At 45.4% G+C, this 22,482-nt stretch overlaps 1 protein-coding gene across 1 annotated transcript in view; it reads left to right on the forward strand.

Annotated features, from left to right (window-relative positions):
- The window catches only part of LOC132590822 (glycogen phosphorylase, brain form), a 61,631-nt gene extending 43,405 nt beyond the window's left edge, over positions 1 to 18,226 (forward strand). The window contains exons 14-20 of the mRNA XM_060263754.1: positions 8,099 to 8,246; positions 10,548 to 10,606; positions 11,190 to 11,331; positions 12,752 to 12,959; positions 14,032 to 14,166; positions 16,219 to 16,285; positions 17,328 to 18,226. Of these exons, the coding sequence (XP_060119737.1) occupies positions 8,099 to 8,246; positions 10,548 to 10,606; positions 11,190 to 11,331; positions 12,752 to 12,959; positions 14,032 to 14,166; positions 16,219 to 16,285; positions 17,328 to 17,480 (912 nt within the window). The 3' untranslated portion in view covers positions 17,481 to 18,226. The remainder of the gene's footprint in view (positions 1 to 8,098; positions 8,247 to 10,547; positions 10,607 to 11,189; positions 11,332 to 12,751; positions 12,960 to 14,031; positions 14,167 to 16,218; positions 16,286 to 17,327) is intronic.
- Positions 18,227 to 22,482: the final 4,256 nt, after the last annotated feature.

Here is a 22,482-nt window from a genome sequence, read left to right on the forward strand (position 1 = left end):
AACCCCAGTCTGCCATTAGAAAATTAATCCACTGTGTCCAAAAGGACAGGTTTCTTACCTGTAACTGGTGATCTTCGAGTGGTCATCTGTGCAATCACACATATGGGTAATCCGCAGGATTGGTCCCAACCTCGGAGAATTCAAAGCAATCTTGATCGCAGATCTGGCGCGCCTCCCACTCGTCCTGGGGAGGAGGCAGGCACTGCGCATGCCTGGACGAGGGGGAGGCGCTTAGCCACTCAGTTTCTTCCCGCCGCCGGATAGGTGGAAACGAATGTGCTAGATGAGCGTCCAGCAGCGGGGAAGGCTGGGTGGGTCTGTGTGATTGCACAGATGACCACTCGAAGATCACCAGTTACAGGTAAGAAACCTGTCCATCTTCTTCGTGGTCTCTGTGCATTCACACATATGGGTGATTAGCGAGCTATTTCTTCGGAGGTGGGTGCTGGATCTGTAAGAATATGCATGGTTAGGACAAAAACGTAAAGAGTATAGTACTCACGGTGGTTAGTCGAAGATGGAGCGCAGCACTGCTTGTCCGAAGGAGGCATCACGCCGGGCACGGACGTCAAGAGCGTAGTGCGAGGCGAAGGTAGATGTAGAGGACCAGACGGCTGCAGCGCAGATGTCCTCTATAGGGATGCCCCTCATGAAGGCTGACGAGGTAGCCACGGCTCTGGTCGAGTGGGCTCGTATGTGTTGGGGAACTGGCTGTTTCGCCAGTTGGTAGCAGAGTTCAATAGCGGCAACGAGCCACTTGGAAAGTCTCTGAGTAGATATTTTGCTGCCCTTGTTGTGGGCGGCGTACGCGACGAAGAGTCTAGGGTCTCTACGGAATTGGCGGGTTCTGTCTATGTAAAAGGCTAGGGCCCTACGTGCGTCCAGGTTATGGAGCGCCCTTTGCCCTGCATCCGTGGGGTGCTGAAAGAAGGCTGGTATGGTTGATTGTCTCCCCAGATGAAAGGGAGAGACGACCTTTGGCAGGAATGTCGGGTCGGGTCTGAGGACCACCGTGCTATTGTGAAAGGTCGTATATGGTGGGTCCGCCCTGAGTGCACAGATGTCGCTGGCCCTCTTGCCTGTGGTGAGAGCCGTGAGTAAGGCTGTCTTCCATGACAGCAGGTGTAGTGGAATAGAAGCCATGGGCTCAAAAGGTGGTTTCATGAGCTGGCTTAGGACGAGAGAAAGGCTCCAGGTAGGAAGAATTTGTTTGACTGGTGGGTGTAGGCGGATGATGCCCTTGAGGAAGGCTCTGGTAGCATGGTGAGAGAAGACAGTCGTGCCCCCAATGCGGGGGTGGAAGGCTGAGATGGCTGCCAGGTGTACCTTCAGTGAAGAATATGAGAGCCCCGCCCTGGAGAGCGTTAGGGTATAGGTTAGCACCTGGGATATGGTGGCGCAGCTGGGGTCGAAGTTATGTTGTGAGGCATAGTGAGAGAAACGCTTCCACTTAAGTAGATAGGATTTTCTAGTGGATGGCTTTCTGGAATTCACTAGGACCTGGCGGACCTCAGGGGGAAACTCTAGAAACTGATCCTCCAAGCTGTCAATTTGAGTGATGCTGGGTTGTGATGCAGGACCTTGCCGTCCTGTTGGGAGAGGAGGTCCTGCGCTTGAGGAAGTAGGAGGAATGTATTGTTGGACAGAAGCAGCAAGGTTGTAAACCATGGCTGGCGGGGCCACCATGGGGTTATTAGGATGCAATTCGTGCGGTCTACTTGAATCTTCTGTAGAACTCTGGTGATAAGTGGAATGGGGGGAAAGAGGTAGTGGAGTGCTCCCTTCCACGTTTGGAGAAAGGCGTCCCCCTTGGAGAGATGAGACGGAGGACCCCTCATGTAGAAGTGGATGCATAGGGCATTTGACGGTGAAGCAAATACATCTACTTTCGGGGTCCCGAAGATGCTGAAGATCTGTCGGATGTATTTGCTGTTGATGGACCACTCGTGGTTGTTGGTCGAGTGGCGGCTCAGGGCATCTGCCTGGGTGTTTTCGGTTCCTGGTAGGTGAACAGCCGTGAGGAAGATGCCCTGGCTTATGCTCCAGTGCCACAACGCCAGGGCCCTCTTGCAGAGTCTGATGGAGGCGGTGCCTCCCTGTCTGTTGATGTAGAAGACCGTGGCGATGTTGTCGGAGGTGACCTGGACGTGCTGGTTCCTCAGCGATGGGAGGAAGGACCGTAAGGCCTTGTGCACTGCGAGGAGCTCTAGGCAGTTTATGTGGGGAGAGCGTTCGTGGTCTGACCACTGGCCCTGTACTGTGAGGGTTCCCAAGTGGGCTCCCCATCCCCACTTGGAGGCGTCTGTGGTGACAATCACCGAGGGGGGTGCCTGTTTGAACGGCATGCCCTTGCGGAGGTGACGTTCTATTGTCCACCACTTGAGGGATGTTATGATGTGTGGCGGTAGGGTGAGTAGCGTGGACTGGTGCTGTGTGTGCGGATGGAAGGTCCTGACGAACCACATCTGCAGGGGTCGCATGTGCAGCTTCGCGAAGCACAAGACTGCGGTGGTTGCTGCCATGAGGCCTAACATTCTCTGGAATGTGAGGGCTGTTTGCGATCGCTGGGCGATGATGGTGGTGGCCAGAGCCTGTATACTGAGTACTCTGTCTTGAGGTAGGGAGGCCGTTTGAGAGACTGTGGAGATGTCTGCTCCTATAAACTGGATTCGCTGGGTAGGAGCCAGTTTGGACTTTGATAGGTTGACTTGGAGGCCTAGGGTGGCCAGGAGAGAGAGGGTAGCGGAGACGTCCAGTTGCAGCTGTTCCTTCGAGTGTGCGACGATCAGCCAGTCGTCTATGTACGGGTAAATTGATATGTGTTGCTGACGTAGTGTGGCTGCTACCACTGCCATACACTTGGTGAAAACCCTCGGGGCTGTGGATAGGCCGAACGGGAGGGAGCAGAACTGGAAGTGCTGTTCCCCGATGGCGAACCTGAGAAACCTTCTGTGACGGTGATTGATTGTGATGTGGAAATAGGCATCCTGAAGGTCTATGGACGCCATCCATGCTTGTTCTGGGATGAGCGGGAGGATTGCCTGGAGTGTGATCATACGGAATCTCTTGTAGGTTATGTGCAGGTTGAGTTTGCGGAGGTCGAGGATGGGGCGGAGTCCACCGTCCTTCTTTGGCACCAGGAAGTAGCGGGAATAAAATCCGGTGCGATGGTATTGAGGTGGAACTGGTTCTATCGCGCCTTTGTCCAGCAGAGACGCGATTTCCGCTTGCAGGGGAGTGGACGGAGGTGTGGTGAGGAATCTGTGGTGTTTCGGGGTGGATGCGAATTCTATTAGGTAGCCCCTTTGAATGATGGCGAGGACCCAGGAGTCCGAAGTGATGTCTCTCCAGGCAGGGTAGAACGGTTGCAGACGGGTGTGTGTGGAAGGCTGCGGCTGATGGGGGGAAACTGGACGGCTCGGGGCAGGGTGGTCAAAGAGACGGTTTGGAGGTAGCTGCAGGTTTTTTGGCTGTTTGAGGGCGTCGGTGCTGAAAGGGTTTAGATTGTGGTGGTTTGTGTCGCCATGGCTCCTGTTGTCTCGGGGACCTGGTTCCCTTATAATGGGTGGGCCTCCAGTTCCTGTGCTTGCCGAATTGGGCTGGATGTTGCGAGACTCCCAGTCGTTTCGCCCTCTTCCTGCCGTCGTCTACTGATGTGAGAATGTCATCCGTAGTTGCATTGAATAGACCAAGGCCATCGAAGGGCAAATCCTCAACCTTGTACTTGATGTCAGGTTGGAGGGACGAGGATCTAAGCCACGCGTGTCTGCGAAGGGCTATGGCTGAGGCCAAGGTTTTGGAGGAACACTGTGCAGCATGGCGAGCAGTGTTGATCTGCTGTTTGCTTACTCTGGCTAGCTCTTGCAAGGCATTGGTCGCTGATTTCTGGGATGCCTCAGGTAGAGATGGGATCAGTGTGTTAAGGAAGGTAGTCAAGTTGTAGGCGTATGCTGAGAAGCATGCCATGTAATTATGTATTTTAGTCGTGGCCGTTGTGAGGGAGTATATCTTTCTCCCGATGGTGTCGAGCTTTTTGCCTTCCCGTTCTGGGGGCACTGGGTGCCTGGTTTGTTTGGACTTGGACGAGGAATGGACAATGATCGAGTTCGGGGCCGGGTGTGTGAATAGAAACTTCGAGTCCGGTGCGTGTATCTTATAAAGGGCTTCAACCCTTTTGGATGTTGGCGGTACCGATGCCGGTTTGTCCCATGCTTCCTTAAGCGTTTCCAGAAGGACAGGGAGCATAGGGAGAGAAGAACTTGATGGCAGATCCGCATGAACTAGGTCGAATACGACGTCCGAAACTCTGGGCGCGTCGGTGTTGAGCTTCAGGTTCAGTGAGTTCGCCATATTCGAGACAAGGTCGAGGTATGACTTTGGGCCCTCTGACGGCGATAGTTCCGCTGGCTTTGCTATGTCGGAGTCAGGAGACTGTAAGTCCGAGCCCGAAGAGTGGTCGGAGTCGGAGAGTTCCTGCTCGGAGTCGTCCTCGGTGTCTTGGTGCGGGTCAGGCTGGAGTTGGAGGGGTGCCGGCTGTTTGTCAGGAACAGTGCGCACGGATCCGTGTGGTGAAGGGAGTTTCGGTTCGGCGCTACGACGCGTGGGGTCGTCACGATGCCGAAGCGATGTGTCCAAATCAGGGTGATGTCTGCGTGGAGACACATCTCGGTAACGGGTTCGGTCTGGTCTGTCCATGCGGTCCCGGTACCGAGGAGAGTCATGGTAGGTGCGGTAGTGACGGTCTCTCGGGTCTGTGCGGTAGACCTCGTAGGACGGAGATCTTCGGTGCCGTCTTCGGTCCCGAGGGGACGGGGACCTGGATCTCGACGGGGAGTAATAATAGTATCTCTCCCTGCGGCGGCTGTGTGACCGTCGGCGACTGCGGGATCTTGGTCTGGTTGGAAGGACTCTAGGAGTCGAAGGCTCTCGGGTTAGAGCGTGGGCGTCCAGCGGCTGTGAGAGGTCCACGAATTTACGAGGGTCGAGAGGACGGTGACTGCTGACGGATGTAGGAGAGTGGGTCTCCAGTATCTGGTCCGGTGGAGAGTTCGATATCGATGGGGACTTAGATGAGATGCGCACGATTTCTAACGGTGTGACGGACGGTGTTGCCGTCGACTTCGATGTCGGAGTTTTCGGGATCGAGCCCGAGCCATGTGCGGTCGGGTTCGATGCCTTCTGTTTAGTTGCGGTCGAGCTCGTGGTCGGATTCGAACCCGAGTGTTGTCCGGTTTGATCTGATGGCCGGGTCTTAGGCTTCTTAGAGCTTAGCTTGCCCGTCGGGTCCGCGTGGGCAGAATCGGAGCGGCGGCGCTTTCTGGTGTCATCCGACTTTTTGGTGTGCTTGCCAGACTTGGGCTTGCAGGGACCTTGAGTCGCAGAAGCTGCCGACTGCGTCTCTCCCGCGAGAAGTGGGGAAGATGGCGCGAGTTGTTGTTGTTCGCCATGCGGCGTGGTCGGTCGGAGGGAGGTCTCCATAAGATGGCTCCTGAGCCTCGCGGCACGATTTTTGCGGGCCTGTTTGCCAAACTGGCTGCAGTGGACGCAGGAGTCCGTACGGTGAGCTTCTCCGAGGCAAAAAAGGCAAAGAGAGTGACCGTCGGACGAAGGGATTTTGGAAGCGCAGCGGGTGCAACGTTTAAAAGTTATTTTGTCCCTTCCTTCCATCCGCCCGGGGGGGGGGGAGGGAGAAGTCCGGAAAGATAGTAGAAGAGAGGTTTTTTTTTTTTTTTTTTTATACGATACCAAGGAGAAGGTGAAGATTGAAGCGAAGAATTGAAGCGAAGAGAAGGTGAACGTTGAAGATTGCAATGAAGAGTTGGAGATCAGCGAGGAAGGTGCGATCCGGTCGGCGGTAAGGAAGAAACTGAGTGGCTAAGCGCCTCCCCCTCGTCCAGGCATGCGCAGTGCCTGCCTCCTCCCCAGGACGAGTGGGAGGCGCGCCAGATCTGCGATCAAGATTGCTTTGAATTCTCCGAGGTTGGGACCAATCCTGCGGATTACCCATATGTGTGAATGCACAGAGACCACGAAGAAGATCCCCAAAATTCAGAAGGCTAAAAGAAAAAGTCATAGATTTACCTTTTAGGTTTCTGATTTCTAAATTACTGTGAAAGGAAGTCAGATCTAAACATTTGAGATTTATGGCACTAGGACAGACAAATTAGATGTCTCAGCTTAGCCTTTCTTGGTTGACAGCACTGAAAGTGAAATCACTTAGTTGCTCAAAGAACTGAGCAAAATCCAACAAGCTGAAGTTCTCCGCTTACTTGGAGCAGTGTTTTGCATGAGTGTTTTGATTTTTTTTTTTTAAGTTTAAAGCTCACTAAAAGTATGAGCATGATTGATGCACAGAACAGCAACATCTCATTACTGCTAATCTCATGTAAGAAGTTTGGTAGATTATGATGATTAAAGTCAGCCTCTGTTTGTACAATTGTCTGTTCTTTTAATTGTACATGATATGGTATTCTTTCATGTGAACATACATTCCAAATGTAAAGTTTCAGTGCTGGACAAATAATCTCATTTTTGTATTGTTAAAAATATTTTTCTTATCTATTTTATGACACTGTACTTTCCAATCCTAAACATTTTTTTTTTTTAAAAAAGGTTCCCTCACTGTGTCTGCAAATTACTGTGGAGTCTCATTAGTCATTATAACATAATTTTAGTTATTTTATTTTATTGCATTGCATTACATTTATATCCCACCCTCCCCTAACAGGCTCAGGGCGGCTAACAACAGCTAAAATAACAAAGTGTTAAAATCGAAGTACAATAAAATCATTAAAACATTTCAACAGTTCATACAATTTAAAAAATGTAGTACGGTTCCAGGTTTACTTGCCAGGATCCAGGTTTTAATTCTTATTGAGAACCACATGTAATGATATTATAAAATGTTATTTGGCACTCTGGATTTGTACTGGGATGGTTCAGGTGTCAATGCTATGGGCTGGTCCAATAGTGGTCGCCTCCCCGTTATTTGTTAAATGCTAGTTTAAACAATTCTGTCTTACATGCCCTGAGGAATTGTGGCAATGATAACATTGATGTTTTCTAAAATTCTGATTTAGGCCATTTCACACATAACAAGGTAGCAAATCCAGGATTGCCACTGAGTATATGCTTCAGAGTTGCAGCTGATCCTGCCTTTCTGATGACTGCATTTATATGATTCATATGTTTCCACATACATGTTCCTCTCTTTCCATTGTTGTACTTTTTGTATATAGAAAGTATATTTGTTGAAAAGCATATGTGGAGTGGCCCATAATGAAGGCAGGCATCTTTGTGCTGTTGTTAAAACTGAGCCAAAGCTAGGTGAGAACACTGTTCTTGAATATCATTATCATTCCTGTGTGTGCCTTGTATTTTGTGAGTATCTTAGCTAGACACACCTTTCTGTACATCCTAGCTCAGGGGTGTCAAACATGCCGCCCAGGGACTGAATCAGGCCCCCGGAAGGCTCCTATCAGGCCCCCAAGCAACTGGCTGTCATCTGCTTCCTTCTTCCTCTCTCTTGCTTCTTTCTGCATCACAGCTTGCTTTACCACACTTGTTCAATTGCACAGGAGTTACAGAGCGAAGCCTCTAGTTTCTCCATTGGCTGAGGCTCCTCCCTTGGGGGGGGGGAAGCCTGCTTTGCCAGGCTCTTTCAATCTCACAGCAGAGCTACGGAGCCAAGTCTCTCTTCCTTCTATTATCTGAGGCTCCTCCCCTTCCTGGTTCCCTGGAGAAGGAAGGAAAGTGCCAGAGCTTTCTTTGCCCAGTTCCCTGGATCCCATGGGAGAAATACAAAGAAAGCACCTTTAAAACCAACAAGTGCTAATGTTTTAAGCATGTTTTATGTTTTTAAAAAAATCTTTAATCGTGTTTGTGTCCTTTATAAAGTTTATATCTCTGCTACCTAATCTTAAATAGGTACACGTGGCCCAGCTCAACATGGCCTGGCCCAACACGTCTCATTTATGTCGGTTTCAACCCTCATAACGAATGAGTTTGACACCCCTGCCCTAGCATATATCGGGATGTGTTTCTGGATTTTTACCTGTGTCCCAGCCTGTAACATCAGTCTCTGATTCCCTTTTGCCAGGAGAACAAGCTGAAGTTCTCTGCTTATTTGGAAGAACAGTACAAGGTGAAGATCAACCCTTCCTCTTTGTTTGACGTACATGTCAAGAGGATTCATGAGTACAAGAGGCAGCTCCTCAATTGCCTACATATCATCACTCTCTATAACCGTGAGTAACCCTCAAAGCAGCAACTTCCAGGACAAAGTAGATATAATTATAAACATGTGACTGCTGCTGAAAACAGCTGTCATGTGTCTGATTTCCCTTTCTCTCTGTAACGTTTAGTAGAACTTAAATTTGTGTCACGATGGCATGATGTTCTGTGTTCCCATGTCCCCACCATCAGCAACCAATGATGTTGAGCAGGGAAGCAGGGAATCCCAGAACTTTGTGGCATGAGGTAAGTTCTACAAGAAGCTACAAAGGAGGAAGATGGCACTAGATGCACAGTTGCTGTTTTTGACGGCCCTGTCAAATGACTGTTTTAATTGAGCAACATGGTTTTAAGGCCTTGTCTTGCAAGCGCCCTGTGTGAAATGCTGAGCATGTATGCAGAGTTAAAATGGTGCTGATATCAAGTCATACCCTTGGCCTCTGGGAAGAAACAAACAAACAGAAAAGCATTCAACTGAAAATACAAAAAATAGCTGTTGATCAAATGTTTGTGCACCACCAGATGGGACGCACAGATCCTCTTAATAGGTGGAGAGAAGAAGGAAAACATGGTAACCCTTGTTTGAATGATACTGAAGATTAATTTTACTTGGTGCCCAAGTTGTCCCGTTTGGTGTCTCTGCAAAGGTTTGTTTGGAATAGTTATGATTGCCCTCAAAGCAATGGACATAAATGTATGGTACCAATGCAGAACAGCAGTTTTACCAAGGAACACAATTAGGGAGATTTCAGAAATTAGGAATAGCATACTAAACCTTCACATCTACAGAATTTCAGGATCTGAGTTGGGGGAGGGGGAAAAAGCTGTTCCCCAATTTCTGATAAGTGGCTCACAGATCTCCTCCCAGAACTTACCATGACATAAAATAACTTCGAGCAGGTATGTCTAGTTGGAGGCTCTGTAGTCAGATCTCTTTGCAGAGATATTAGAGATTGCTTTGCAAGATTTCCTGTGAAAGAAGTCTTGCTCAAAGAACGAAGCAAAATCCAACCAGTCTCCTTTAACAGTGCACTAATTGCAATATTTCAAAATTCAAGCACAAACTCTGAGCGCGGATGTGCATTTCTCCTTTTCATAGAGCAACTGCATGCTGCAAATACTGCTTATTCACTGGGGCTACCTCCTTTAAACTGATTATCCATAGGAAAGGTCAAACATGTACAGCAGCTACTCTACAAGAGGCAGGAGAAATGCTGACAAATCTGAACATCTTACTTGTGCATGCAGATGAAGAGGACATCCAACTTGGGAGACTTTGATAGAAATCTAAAATAATAAATAATAGATTCCACAATCAGTCTGAAAAACCTAGCAAGAGACCAAAACTGAAATTTATAAATCAGACTTGAATCTTTGTATTACAAGTTACCCTGGACCATCCACACCACCTTCCTCCAATACTGGTCACAAGAAGTTACTATATATAGTTTCAGTTGAAAAAAGCAAACAATTTTATCTTCCTTGCACATAAAACTATGCAAAGCCATGGAGTCAGATAAGAGCTTTTTCTGCTAGTGAATATCTTGCAGTGCTGATTGCTTAGCTCTTAAAATTAATAGTTAAACTGCAGTGTTAAACTTTGTTACAAGTAATGATGTCCCTGTGATAAAGTGGCAATAAAACCTTCTGTTCCACCTCCTCAGGTGCCTGCCTTGAGCTCTGGTTCAGGCCTGTGAGGCAGCTCAGATCTTTTCTGGCTGAGCTTTGTGTTCTTGTTTTTTGTTCATTAACACAAGCAGTTTATAGCTTTCCCACTTAGGAACAGAGATAATTTGCATAAAGATTTTGCAGTTCTTCTTCTTGGGGATAAATGGCTCATATGTAGGATTTGCTAACTTATTGGTCAGGATTTATAAGTATTTCACGAAGAGCGGGATCCATGCCATTCCAGCTTTTGAGGTAGTGGTGTGGTCCACACCAGGAGGTTTGCAAGGACACAGAAGTGCATTTTGGAGTCTGACCAGAATCTTACACAGTTGAGAGAGAGAGAGGCTGACAACTTTTTCTTCATCGAGAATCTAAAACAGAAACTTGCCCTAATCTGACAGGCTAGAGGATAAACCAGAGTTGCTGAAATTACCCCATGTATCTGTGATATTCTTAGACTTGCAATGTTAACCCAAATTGTTAAAAAAAAATCTCACCCTTGAAGAAGTAGTGACACTTGAAGAGCGTGCAGCTTTGCAGTTTCTGAAACAGTTTGTTCTCTATGGAAAAAGCACGTTGTCAGGTGTTCTTTGAAGTAACTGCATTCATTGTCAACTTCATCCTTACAAGTGATTTGCTCTTTTCAGGTATTAGAAAAGACCCCAAAAAGTCCTATGTGCCAAGAACTGTTATGATTGGAGGAAAGGTAAGGTTTGTACTACTGCTGCTCAGCAGTTAGGGCACTGTTTCCTCAATTTCATATAGCTGATGCCCATGCTATTCCCCAGTTAAATAAAGTTAGATTTAACTACCCTCAGAGGAGACCACTCTGTGTTCCTGCATGAGTCACTGATCTGAACATGCCTCCTAAGTGGGACTGGGTATCATCTGGGCATGCCTGAGAGTTGACTGAGGGAGAGTGATTCTATTGCATTTCTACACCAGGAGCAATGCAATGATCCAGTCATACCTCATGCAGAAACCCAGCAGAGGCTGATGGGCAGGAACCAGTGCCAAAACAGTAAATTAAACAGAGACATGGCGGATACCCTCTTCTGTAGAGCTCACAGGAGTTTTTAATAATTTATTACAAGGCATAGTATTGTATCTTGGCACACAGTTTGAGAATTACTGAATTAAAATGATCTCTGGTATTGCTAAGTATCTTTCTTCTGGACAGAGGCTCTGTTATTAACTGATGCAGAGAACACTCCTCATTGAGTTGCTTGCTTTATTATGAATCTTTTCATCAGTACTTTTTAAATTGACATGTATTTTTTTGTATTCAGGCTGCTCCTGGCTACCACATGGCAAAAATGATTATTAAACTGATCACATCCATTGGGGATGTTATCAATAATGATCCTTACATAGGAGACAGACTGAAAGTCATCTTCTTGGAGAACTACAGAGTGTCTCTTGCTGAGAAAGGTAAGATGGCCCTAAGTCTAATTTCAGGAGCTTCTATGGAAGAATGAAAGTAGGCTTCTTATGTAATGTCTGCTTTTTTCCTTGTGTGGGAAACCCTAAAAATCCTCACAAAGCCCATGTGGGCACACAAAGGGCAGTGGGAAGCCAGACATAAGTAATGCTATGTTCTGATCCTGCTGAAAAGTCCACTGCTGTGATGCTTGTATGTCCCTGGATCATACATTGAGAGAACACACTGAACCAGAGGATCTGATCACATAGCAATAAATGGACCACTACAGGCCTCAAGGTACTGACCAGTTTGCCCCAGTGCCTGTTGAGAAGCAGCAGCCCACAGCAGGCTTTGTCAGCTCTTTATACATTTGGAAGATATTCAGTACTACCTTTTTCTCTGTCATGTTGTTAGTCCATGTAACAAGGCTGGCCCAAGACTTGTTGGAGGATGAGGTAGGAAAATCTAAATGTTCCAATAAACACAGTAGCAATACAAAGGACATAATCCAGCAGGAAGTTGACTTGCACAGACCATGTTCAAATGAACATTAGTTATTTTCCACAGCAGTTAGTTATTTTTCTCAGTGGGGCTTGTGGTGAGCAGCCAACATCATGGCAGGTTCTGCTCACTATGGCTCTGTTGCTCTAATTCTTCCCCAAATACACCTGAGGAAATTGCTGCCTCTTGCTTCATCCTGGGACTGCCTCTACCTTATAGCCCAGCACAGGGCCTCATCGGTAATAGGGGCAAAGGTGTTTCTCAGCCCTGCCAGTGGAGATGTTTGAGACTTGAATATGGTTCTACACTGTGGGTCAATAGCTAATGTTACCAGCAAATCAGTGTTGGTGAGGGAGCTTAGTCCCACAAGGCCTGCGTATGTAAGTCTAGCTGTATTTTCCCATTCCCTCATCCTCCATGTAACAGCTGTAGGAGGTAAGAGACAATGAAAAATGAGCTATATCCCATGAGTATATGAGAATGTCATGACAAAAAGAGCTCTGTATGTGATCAGCCCAAAAGTACTTGAATTCAAGGGTCTCATATACAATACACAATCTGTTGACTAGCTGAACAGTTTGTTGGCTGTTTCTAGTGGTCTGTGTGACAGGACAGAGGGGCTCTACCATGTAACATATCTGATATTTATTAATTGAGAACATTTTAGCTTGCTTTTTTCCCAAACCTGAACTCAAGGCTGGTTACAAGGAAGATAAAAATCCATTTAAAAACACCAAAAATATTTAATTAGAAAATAATGTGGCATTGTCAAAAGTCCTCATGAAAACTTCTGCCTAGCAGAAGCTAGGGAATCTCCACATAGTGAGAACCCTTTGACTTTGCTAGAGGCAGAGGTTTTGGCATGTTGCTTGTATTCTATCAAGACCCTATAAAATATTTACTGTTCTTTTTTTCACTCCATTGCAGTGATTCCAGCTGCAGACCTGTCTGAACAGATCTCTACAGCTGGGACTGAGGCTTCAGGAACAGGAAATATGAAATTCATGCTGAATGGAGCCCTCACAATTGGGACCATGGATGGTGCCAATGTGGAGATGGCAGAGGAAGCTGGAGAAAATAACCTCTTCATTTTTGGCATGCGGGTGGAGGATGTGGAAGCAATGGATAAGAAAGGGTTTGTATGAAGAGCAATGTGAGAAAGGCTTAGTAGAAATGGGGACTTGTGTACAAATCGTTATTTCTGTGGAGTAGTAATTTTGGCTAGTTGATGACTGTGTGTTGAGTTCTGTGTCCCATAATTTTTTTCAAACTGCTTTGACTTTCTCCCCCTTCCTCTCCCTGTTGTATACTCACAACAACATGAGATAGTTTAGGCTGAGCAATAGAACCTGGTTCTCTTCAGCCCCAGTGTGACAGTAACCACTATGCTATATTGCCCTTCGCTTTAGTGGTTGTAGTCATGTTGCTGTTTCAGTGGCTTGAAACCCCTACAAATAAAATGAAAAAGGGTGGGGTTAACTTTGGGAAAGGGCAGGGACAATAGACCTTATTTATGTCTTATAAATTTTGTAACCTCTTTCTCCATTTTTACAATTTTTCTTTCAACAGCATAAGCTTTCTCTGCCCAGAATCTGAGAAAAGATTCCTCAGGAGTGTATGTGTAAATATATAAACACACACACACAAGGCATAAACCAGGGATGTCAAACATGAGGCTTCTCCTACTCCTGGTCCCCTGGGGATGGCAGGAAAGAGCCAGAGCTTCCTTTGGCCAGTCCCCTGGATCCCATGGGAGAAACACAAAGAAAGCACCTTTAAGACCAACAAGTGCTAATGTTTTAAGCATGTTTTAAGTTTTTTTTTTTAAATTTGATTGTGTTTGTCTATGTCCTTTATAAAATTTATATCTCTGCTACCTAATCTTAAATAGGTATACACATGTCCTGGCCCAGCTCCTAAATTATACTACACAGAGCACACAACATCAGTTTGCATTTTTCTGCTGCTTTTTATGTATATATTCTGCTGAAGTCTCTAAGTCTGATATTGACAAGTCCTTTACTAAGTCTTGTTCCATGCTCTTTTGCTTTCTTTTGGGTCACTTTTAAAGCTTTCCTTGGAGCCATTAGTCCACAATTTAGGCAATCTTTTTTTTTTTTAAGCAGTGCACCCCGCAGCAATTTGTGTTCCTTCAAGAGATGCAGGGGTGATTCAAAATGAGCCCCCCCTTTTTTTCTCTCCTTCAGGTACAATGCTAAGGAATACTATGATAGGGTCCCAGAGCTCAGACAAGCTATTGATCAAATTAATAACGGCTTCTTCTCGCCAAATGATCCAGGTTGCTTCCGAGATGTTGTCAACATGCTGAAGTACCATGACAGGTGAGAGCCCGCAATCTAGTGCCTTTGCACCACCAGCATTTTCTTTAACAAAAGCTACTTCTGGGTAATGACAAACATCTTGAGCTACTTACCAAAATATTTGATAAATATTCAGAAACAGAACAGAGTAGGAGGAGCACTAGAAATGGATGTATCAATGGAGCAGTGCAGAGTTAAAGATCCTATGAAATAAAAAGCTTTGTGGGGAAAAACCTAGAGCAGATCTTCTTGCAGTCTTTGCCTAAGTCATGTGAGGGATGCATGAGATTCTCTGCAGCAGCCCTGGCGAACTATTAGTATTTTTTGAGCTGCCCATGGAAGACACCTGCCACATATACACTACTGGTGGGCCATGCCACAAGTTCATAGAGGACAGGCCAATGGTATGCCTTTGGTTATTCTTTTACAGCCTGTCTGCACTGCATTTGTCTTCTTCAGCATGCCATATGTACACCCATTTTTGCTGTGGTGATTATCATAAAGAATGGATTGCAACAACATGCATCTCTAAACACTGTTAAAAGATAAAATGTGCTGGATATGTATCAGCATATCCTGGTGTATGTCAATTGTGTGCTTCTAGATGTATGCCTTCTCTTCATGCTCTGATGCATGTCTCCTGCTGGAGTTTTGTTTTGGTGTTTTGCCATCAAGTCTAGCCAAGGCTGACCCTGCTTAGCTTCCAAGATCTGACAAGACCAGGTTAGACTGGGCTATCCAGCTCAGAGCCCTGCTGGAGTAAGTTCTGCAAATACGCCTGCTTCAAAACATGTAACTTGGTCTTCAGGTGGAACATGGAAGTCAAATTCTGTCTTTGAGATTTTTAGTTTTAAATCCAAATGTGTGGTTATAATTAGTCAGCGGTGATGAAAATGCTTCTGTATATGTTGAAGAAGAAGAAGATATTGGATTTATATCCCGCCTTCCACTCCAAAGAGTCTCAGAGCAGCTCACAATCTCCTTTACCTTCCTCCCCCACAACAGACACCCTGTGAGGTGGGTGGGGCTGGAAAGGGCTCTCACAGCAGCTGCCCTTTCAAGGACAACTCCTGCAAGAGCTATGGCCGACCCAAGGCCATTCCAGCAGGTGCAAGTGGAGGAGTGTCCTCTTGGAGATACACTGAGATAGTGTCCCCACTGCTGCTGTGCTGTGGCCAGCTGCTGGCACAACAATACTGCAGATCCCTGCCAGAACACTGCTAGTGCAGCCCTGTGCACTAGTGGGGAAAGGGCAGCACCCAGGGGCATAACCAGAGTCAGCTCTCTTAACTGCCCCAGCCTGGGAATTTCCCCCAGTTACACCATCAAAACCCACAGTATAGACCATAGCACAAGAAAGAAGATATTGGATTTTGTATCCCGCCCTCCACTCCAAATCTCAGAGCGGCTCACAATCTCCTTTATCTCCCTCCCCCACAACAGACACCCTGTGAAGTAGGTGGGGCTGGAGAGGGCTCTCACAGCAGCTGCCCTTTCAAGGACAACCTCTGCCAGAGCTATGGCTGACCCAAGGCCATTCCAGCAGGTGCAAGTGGAGGAGTGGGGAATCAAACCCGGTTCTCCCAGATAAGAGTTCACACACTTAACCACTACACCAAACTGGTTGAGGGCATTAAAAAACAAACAAACAAGGCTGAGGCTGAGTCAGTACAAAAGACTTCCAAGACTATCAACCACATTAAAAACATAGAATTATATTTTAAAAAATGGCCATTTCCAGTCAGTCAACCAAAAGCCCTCCTGAACAGGAACCAAGTTCCTAAAGCTTCTTGAAGTCAAGCTAATTTGGGAAGAGAATTCCACAGAGCTGCTGCCACAGAAAAGGCTCTGTTCTGTATCACCATAAGCTTTATTCCTAAAGGTAGTGGTACCCAGAATAGAGCTAGTACTAGATCTTATAGGGAAACATTCAAGGCAGATGAGAGACACTGAAGCTTGTATTGATTAAAGAACATCTCCTGCTTGTTATTTACCCTTTGTGCTTCTAAGTGCATCAAGCTCAGAAGAACTAGCCTTCAGCCCACTTTCTTTTGTCACTTATCTTTGTTTCAGGTTTAAGGTGTTTGCTGATTATGAAGCCTATATCAAATGTCAAGGGCAAGTGGACCAGTTGTTCATGGTAAGAGTTGATTTTGTCACCCTGGGACTTATTTGCTGATAAGCAAAGGGGCTTCTTTAAACAGATGGAAGACTCCTAAGCTTCTGGTTCTGTAGCACACTAGTGTGGAAAGGACTCAGTGTTTGGGTATTTAAAAGCAGCTCTGTCTGTAAAGAAGAGTGGCTGCTGTGTTCTTATCTGTAGCCATCACTTCCTTCCTTTAAATGGCTATTGATGTCGCAGCAGATTAGATGCGCTGTTTTTTCTGCCTCCAGCTCTTGAGAGCAAAACCTACTATGGGCATCATCTAAGGTTTGTACAAGTATGTGAAGAAAACACTAGCTAGCAAGCCAACTCACAAAAACATTAAGCCAGATACCTTAGACTTAAGCAAATGTAGCTCCACACAGTCCAGTTCAATGACTCTGAATGTTTAAAGTAAATTTCACCACTGCAAAAATTTTGGACATTTAAAGAAGAAATGGTTGGGTTTATAGCTTGATTTCTCCCTTGCAGTACAGTAAGAAACATGATATCGTGAGGGAAAGGGAATGTATATTGCAGGGGTCACCAGAGGTGAGGGGCTTTATAGTGCAATGATGTCACAGTTGTGGTAGAAGTTGAGCAGTGCATCTCTCTGCACGCAATACCACCTCCCCTGCCCTTAACTCCTGGTCAGTAAAGGGCAGGCCACTGACCATTGAGGGATGAATGGAGGTCATACTTCCACTGCCTTCAGTCTTCACTTTTCTCCTTGACAATGAATGGCAGCCATTCACCTTTATGAGGGAAGTGCAACAGGTGTCGGGGGCCAAATGTTATGAAGTTCCATGTCTGTGTCAAACTTTGTTACCCATCAAGTGTGTCCCAGGTGGCAGCCCCCTTTTTCCCTCTCTCTAGAGTTCAGTGGGAGCCATATGCATAACTCTAGACCAGTCTCCAGTTCTTGACTTGTGTCATGCTAGAGTGTAGGGGAACCACAACATGTGTCTATTATGATAACTCTGCTACTGAAGTCCCAAAACATCAGAATTTCTTAACAAATTGCATGTTTTCTTCCTAGAATCCCAGAGAGTGGACTAAAAAGGTGATAAAGAACATTGCATGCTCTGGCAAGTTTTCCAGCGACAGGACAATCACGGAGTATGCCAGAGAAATCTGGGGAGTGGAGCCTTCTGCTGTGAAGATCCCCTCTCCTAACATTCCCAGGGAGTAATCGGCTGCAGAGGTGCACATGAAACACCCTGGTCAGCTTGCCCCTGAGGCACTCCTGCTTCCCAACAAATTTTCCACAGATGAATTCAACGTGCATTTTACCACCCGTCAGTAGTCTCATATTTATAAAAGACATGGTGGTTACTTGAAATGGAGATGACTGGTGCTGTGGCTGAGAATGGTAATCATGATAGCAGAATAAATGGGGTGTGTGTGTGAAATTGATCAAAGTCCAGCTGACGATTGGGATGGATGGAAGCAAGATCTAAAGCAGTGAGCTCAAGAAAGGCAAATCAGATGGAGTCATTCTCTCTGTTAATGCTCATATTTAACCAATGCAGTTTATTTGCATGTACTGTGTGTCAAGATGGTACCTGAATTTTCAGACTCTTATGTTCGTAGCAAGTCATCCTGCTTAGTAACTAAATGGGATCCTAGGTCTATTTGGAAAGTTGGCTTGTGAGCAAGAACCTGGCTCTGGTGGGTTGAATGAATCATTTTCTCTGAATAAACAGGTGCTGCCCTTTAGAGAGAGGCGAAACAAGGGCTAGTTGGAGCCCTTCTATGGCCCTGAGAAGTGTGTTTTGCCAGTTCCTTGTCATAAAGAGATTTCTGCCCTGTCTGTTGTAAACCTGTGATGACCACAAGTTGTTGTCAATAACCATTGCCATTTCACTAAGCAATTTGCATGCATTGTAATGAATTATTTATCAAGAACATTGAAATAAATTACTAAATATATGGAAAGAGTTGGCCATGAGACACTTAACAGCATTCAGTGGTGTTAGGGACTATGAACACTGTTAACATTGCTGAGTTGCGAACGTTCCATTGTAGCATTATTAATGGAAAGCAGCACACAAGAGTACACTGTGAAAGCACATCTTCTGTGTTTACCCTTGCCACCATCTTTGTAGGGACAGGCCTACACAACTGGTAACCCATTAAGTGTATTGCATGATCTACCATCATGTGCTCATTCATCTCCAGGGCAAAAGTAAGCTGCCAAACTTGGTGGATGGGACTGCATTTGACTTGGCAAGTTACAAGTTGAACAGCCCTTCCAAAGCAGTCACATTAAGGGATGCTTATTACAGTCTCATTTCTGTTGTAGCCAGAAGACCCACCTTGAAGCAGTCATATCTTCATTTCCAATCAGTAGACTTCATGCATCACTAGATGCCACATTCCTACCTTAATAAAAGAAAACAGCACCCACTGTTCAAGACCTTTGAAGGTTTAATTTTAGGTAAATATTCAGAAATCTTTGTCTATATTTGCACTATAGTGTGAGCTAGTAATTGAGTTGGGATAACAGTTTAAGGGAAATGTACAATTTGGGGAAGATCTTCCCTTTTTGGCCTAAATCGGCAATGCAGTTTGTACTTCAGTGTAAAATATCAGGATCTGAAATGCAGGTCACATGGATGTACTACCCAAGCAAGTTCCAAAACAAGAGTTCATTAAAACAGATACTAAATTTGCTTTTTCAATTGTCAGGAATTATACTCAGCTAGTATTAATGTGAGGAAATGTTGAAAAACTTCACATTCACATTCAACAGTGACCTTATGCTCTGAGTTTTTGGTCTCTGCACAAAGTGGACCAAGATACTTAAGATATAAGAAATCATATCATAGGAACTATGACTAGGTGATCCATTTGGTCCCCTCTGATTCCTGGCTTTCTATGAAAATACTTAGAAATGGGAGAAACTAAAGACTGCCTCATGCACAAACATAGCTTCATTTCTTGTTTTGTTTTCTGTAGTCTACTGGCAGCTGAAAGTGTGAACTGACTCCACTGAAAATATAATTTTAATGAAAGAGCATCTGCAGTGTAATATTTGTCATGGGCCATTTGCATGTATAGATCATTTGATGTTAGTCATCCAGTGAAAAACAGACATGTGCAAACATGTTCAATAGACATTTTAAGACAAGGGCTAGCTTTAAAGTGGGTAGACATTTCTGAAACCACTGCTGTTTTTTTGCAGAGCATTCTATAATTGTTCTTCAAAAATATTGTACAATCACTGCAGAGCTAAATACTGTGCTTTATTCCAGGCGAGACCATCTCCTCTTGTCCTGATTAGGTTGCACTCCATCAAAACATCCTGATCTCATAATGGACCCAAGGGAGCTCTCAATGTGCACCTAACTAGCTTGCTCTTCAGAAGGGCTTTTCCATTTTCTTCCATGCAGGCGCAGTTCTGTTTACATTCCTTTGCACCCACAGAGCTGTCCCTCCATTTAAGTGAATAGGAGTCTGTGCAGTGGTGTGCAAGTATTGCAGCACATATAAAGTTTGGGGGAGAGAAATGCTCATGCTGTATCGTTTGTGTTCATTTGATCAACAAGGGTTTTCTAGAACTCAATTTTATGCATTAGAGCTAAAGCTGTTAAACCAATTCTTTAACATTTTAAGTCTGGTATCAGTTCCATTGCTTTTGTATCAGTCTTGTCTTGCTGCCCACAAAAAATTCCAGTTGTCAAGAGAATGAATTACAAGAGAGAAAGTGAAGGTTCGATTTCTGTTTTAAACAACCTGGAATTACATCACACAATCACTGTTAAGCATAAACAGTTGCATGCATGCCAATACTCTCATAATATCTCGGGGGGGGGGGGGGGTTGTACTGCACTTTGGCTGATAATTCTTCATTGTCTTGTTGAGATTTTATTATTGGCATTTTAGCACTGTGAGCCACTCCTCCCTTCTAAAGATGGCATCTCTTCAGACAAGAAATTGCCTACAGTAAGCTTCAACAGGAGAACTGGTGATGGCTGAATTTCTGATTTACCAAAATGCTCAATTGCTTGCAAAATGTGTTTTGTCACTTTCATAGCACTGTGGACTTTTGAGTGTGTGTGTTTATAATATTCCTGTTATTCTTGAGTGCTTTCAACCTTATTAAACCAAATTGCACATTTCCATGGGATTCTCTTTATTTCTCTGTGCTGTGTGTAGAATTGCAGAATTGACTGGTCTCTGATAAGAGTGTCATACAAATTAAGGGGCTAGTGGGGTAGTTCTCAGACATTCTATTTAGCCTTCACCACATTTATAGCTACATTTCTTCAGTGGACTGATGTTCCTAGAACACCTTCTATCCAGGCACTGACCAGACCCATTCCTGCTTAGTTTCTGCAAGGACATTGCATCAAAGTTATCCAAACTACAGGCTGTGCTGCAGTCACTGACTGGCATTCAAAATAACCTTGCCCATCATTGACAGATCAGTGAATGTCACATAGGATTTGGAGGAAACAGATGGAAGGGACTTTGGGGGTCACGTAGTGCATGCAAGAAATTCACAACTACCTCCCACCCATCCCTATTGTCCCCAGCTCTATCCTGAGGAAGGCAAAAATCCTCCAGAATCTCTGGCCTGGAAGAAAAATGCAGGTGCACATTGGGCTGGTGCTACACCAATTGCCCTGGCTGCCAATTAAATACTGGATCCAGCTCAAGGTTATGATATTAACCTTCAAAGCCCTATGCAGCCTTAGACCAACATATTTGCTGGACTGCCTCTCCCCCATGTGCCCTGAAGAGCTTTGCGCTCTGTCAAGGAACATCTGCTGCTAGTTCTAGCCTGAAAAACATCTTGGCCTTGAGCAGGGTCAGGGCATTCTCTGCTCTGGCCCCAGATTGGTGGAACACTGTGGGTCAAGTAAAAGAGACTTTGGAAATCCTAACTCCTGCAACACCTTCAAAGATGATGGAGGAGTACAAAAAATCCAGATCTAGTGCTCCATCATTCAAATTTAGGTGAATCCTCTCCCCCCTGAAAAAGCAACTCATCAGCATATCTGATGAATTTATGATATATTTGTACCAAGGAATTCCTTACCTTTCTTGGGGGGAGTGAATATTTGTATGTGCTGCATGCTTGGAAGTCATGGTTGATTTCTGGTGACCTCTAGTGGGGCTTGGATGTTCTGAGAAGTGGCTTGCTATTGCCTGCCTCTGCATCCTGGCCCTGATATTCCTTGGAGGTCTCCCATCCAAGTACTTGCCAGGGTCAGCCCTGCTTACGAGATCAGGCTTGCCTGGGCTATCCTTACCTTTCAACATTTTGGAGTTAGATCTGAAAATGGGAAGTTGGATCTATTTTCCCCTTTGTCCCCTTAATCCCTATCAGTTATGTGATGCCATTAACTTATCGCAGCCAGCCTTATTTCAGACAATTAGGTCCCCCCACCTCATGAGAAAAACTGGATTTCTTTTGCTAGATGTCTTCTGTTGCTTTTATGTTTGGGGTCTAATCTAAATTCCTGCAGGCTGAATAATGGGAAAACACGCTTTCCCAAAATACAGGTAAGTAGGTCTAATACAGAATTTAAGAAAAGGCTGTTTTGTGGTAGGGCAAGGCTGATTGGGTGCAAAAATCCGTTCTTTATTCTGCTTAGGCACTAATAAAAAAGTGACCCAAGTTTGCAAATGACACAACATTGTTCAGGATGCTGAAAACCAAATATAACTGTGAAGAGCTCCACAAATCAGGTGACTGGGCAACAACTTGACATGAAATTCAATGTTTCATTACAGGGGTCGTTTTGTAGAAAAAAAGGTGGAGCTCATCCAGGGATTGTTATGCAGCTGCACCTACTATTCAATGGACAAGGTGGGAAGGAGGAGGTGGAACTGTCAGAAAGGTTCAGGAGCTATGTTCCTGTAAGCTCCCGCTGAATCCGAGGCCTGTTTATAAGTATAAGCCAGCTGGAAAAGAGTAGTCTTGCAGGCCCTGCAGAACTGGCCAAGGCTCCACAAGGCCCACACCTCCTCTGGCGATTGGTTCCACCAGTGGGGGGCTACAATCGAGAAGGCCCTTTCTCTGGTGACTTTCAGTTTGGCCTCCCTCAGCCTGGGGATTACCAATAGATTTTGTGAGCCGTATCGCAGTACCCTCTGGGGAATATATGGGGAGAGACGGTGCCTAAGGTAGGCAGGTCCTTGGCTATATAGGGCTTTACCAGCACCTTGTAACGAATCCGGTA

The sequence above is a fragment of the Heteronotia binoei genome, unplaced genomic scaffold (assembly GCF_032191835.1).
Source record: "Heteronotia binoei isolate CCM8104 ecotype False Entrance Well unplaced genomic scaffold, APGP_CSIRO_Hbin_v1 ptg000814l, whole genome shotgun sequence".
NCBI classification, from domain to species: Eukaryota; Metazoa; Chordata; class Lepidosauria; order Squamata; family Gekkonidae; genus Heteronotia; species Heteronotia binoei.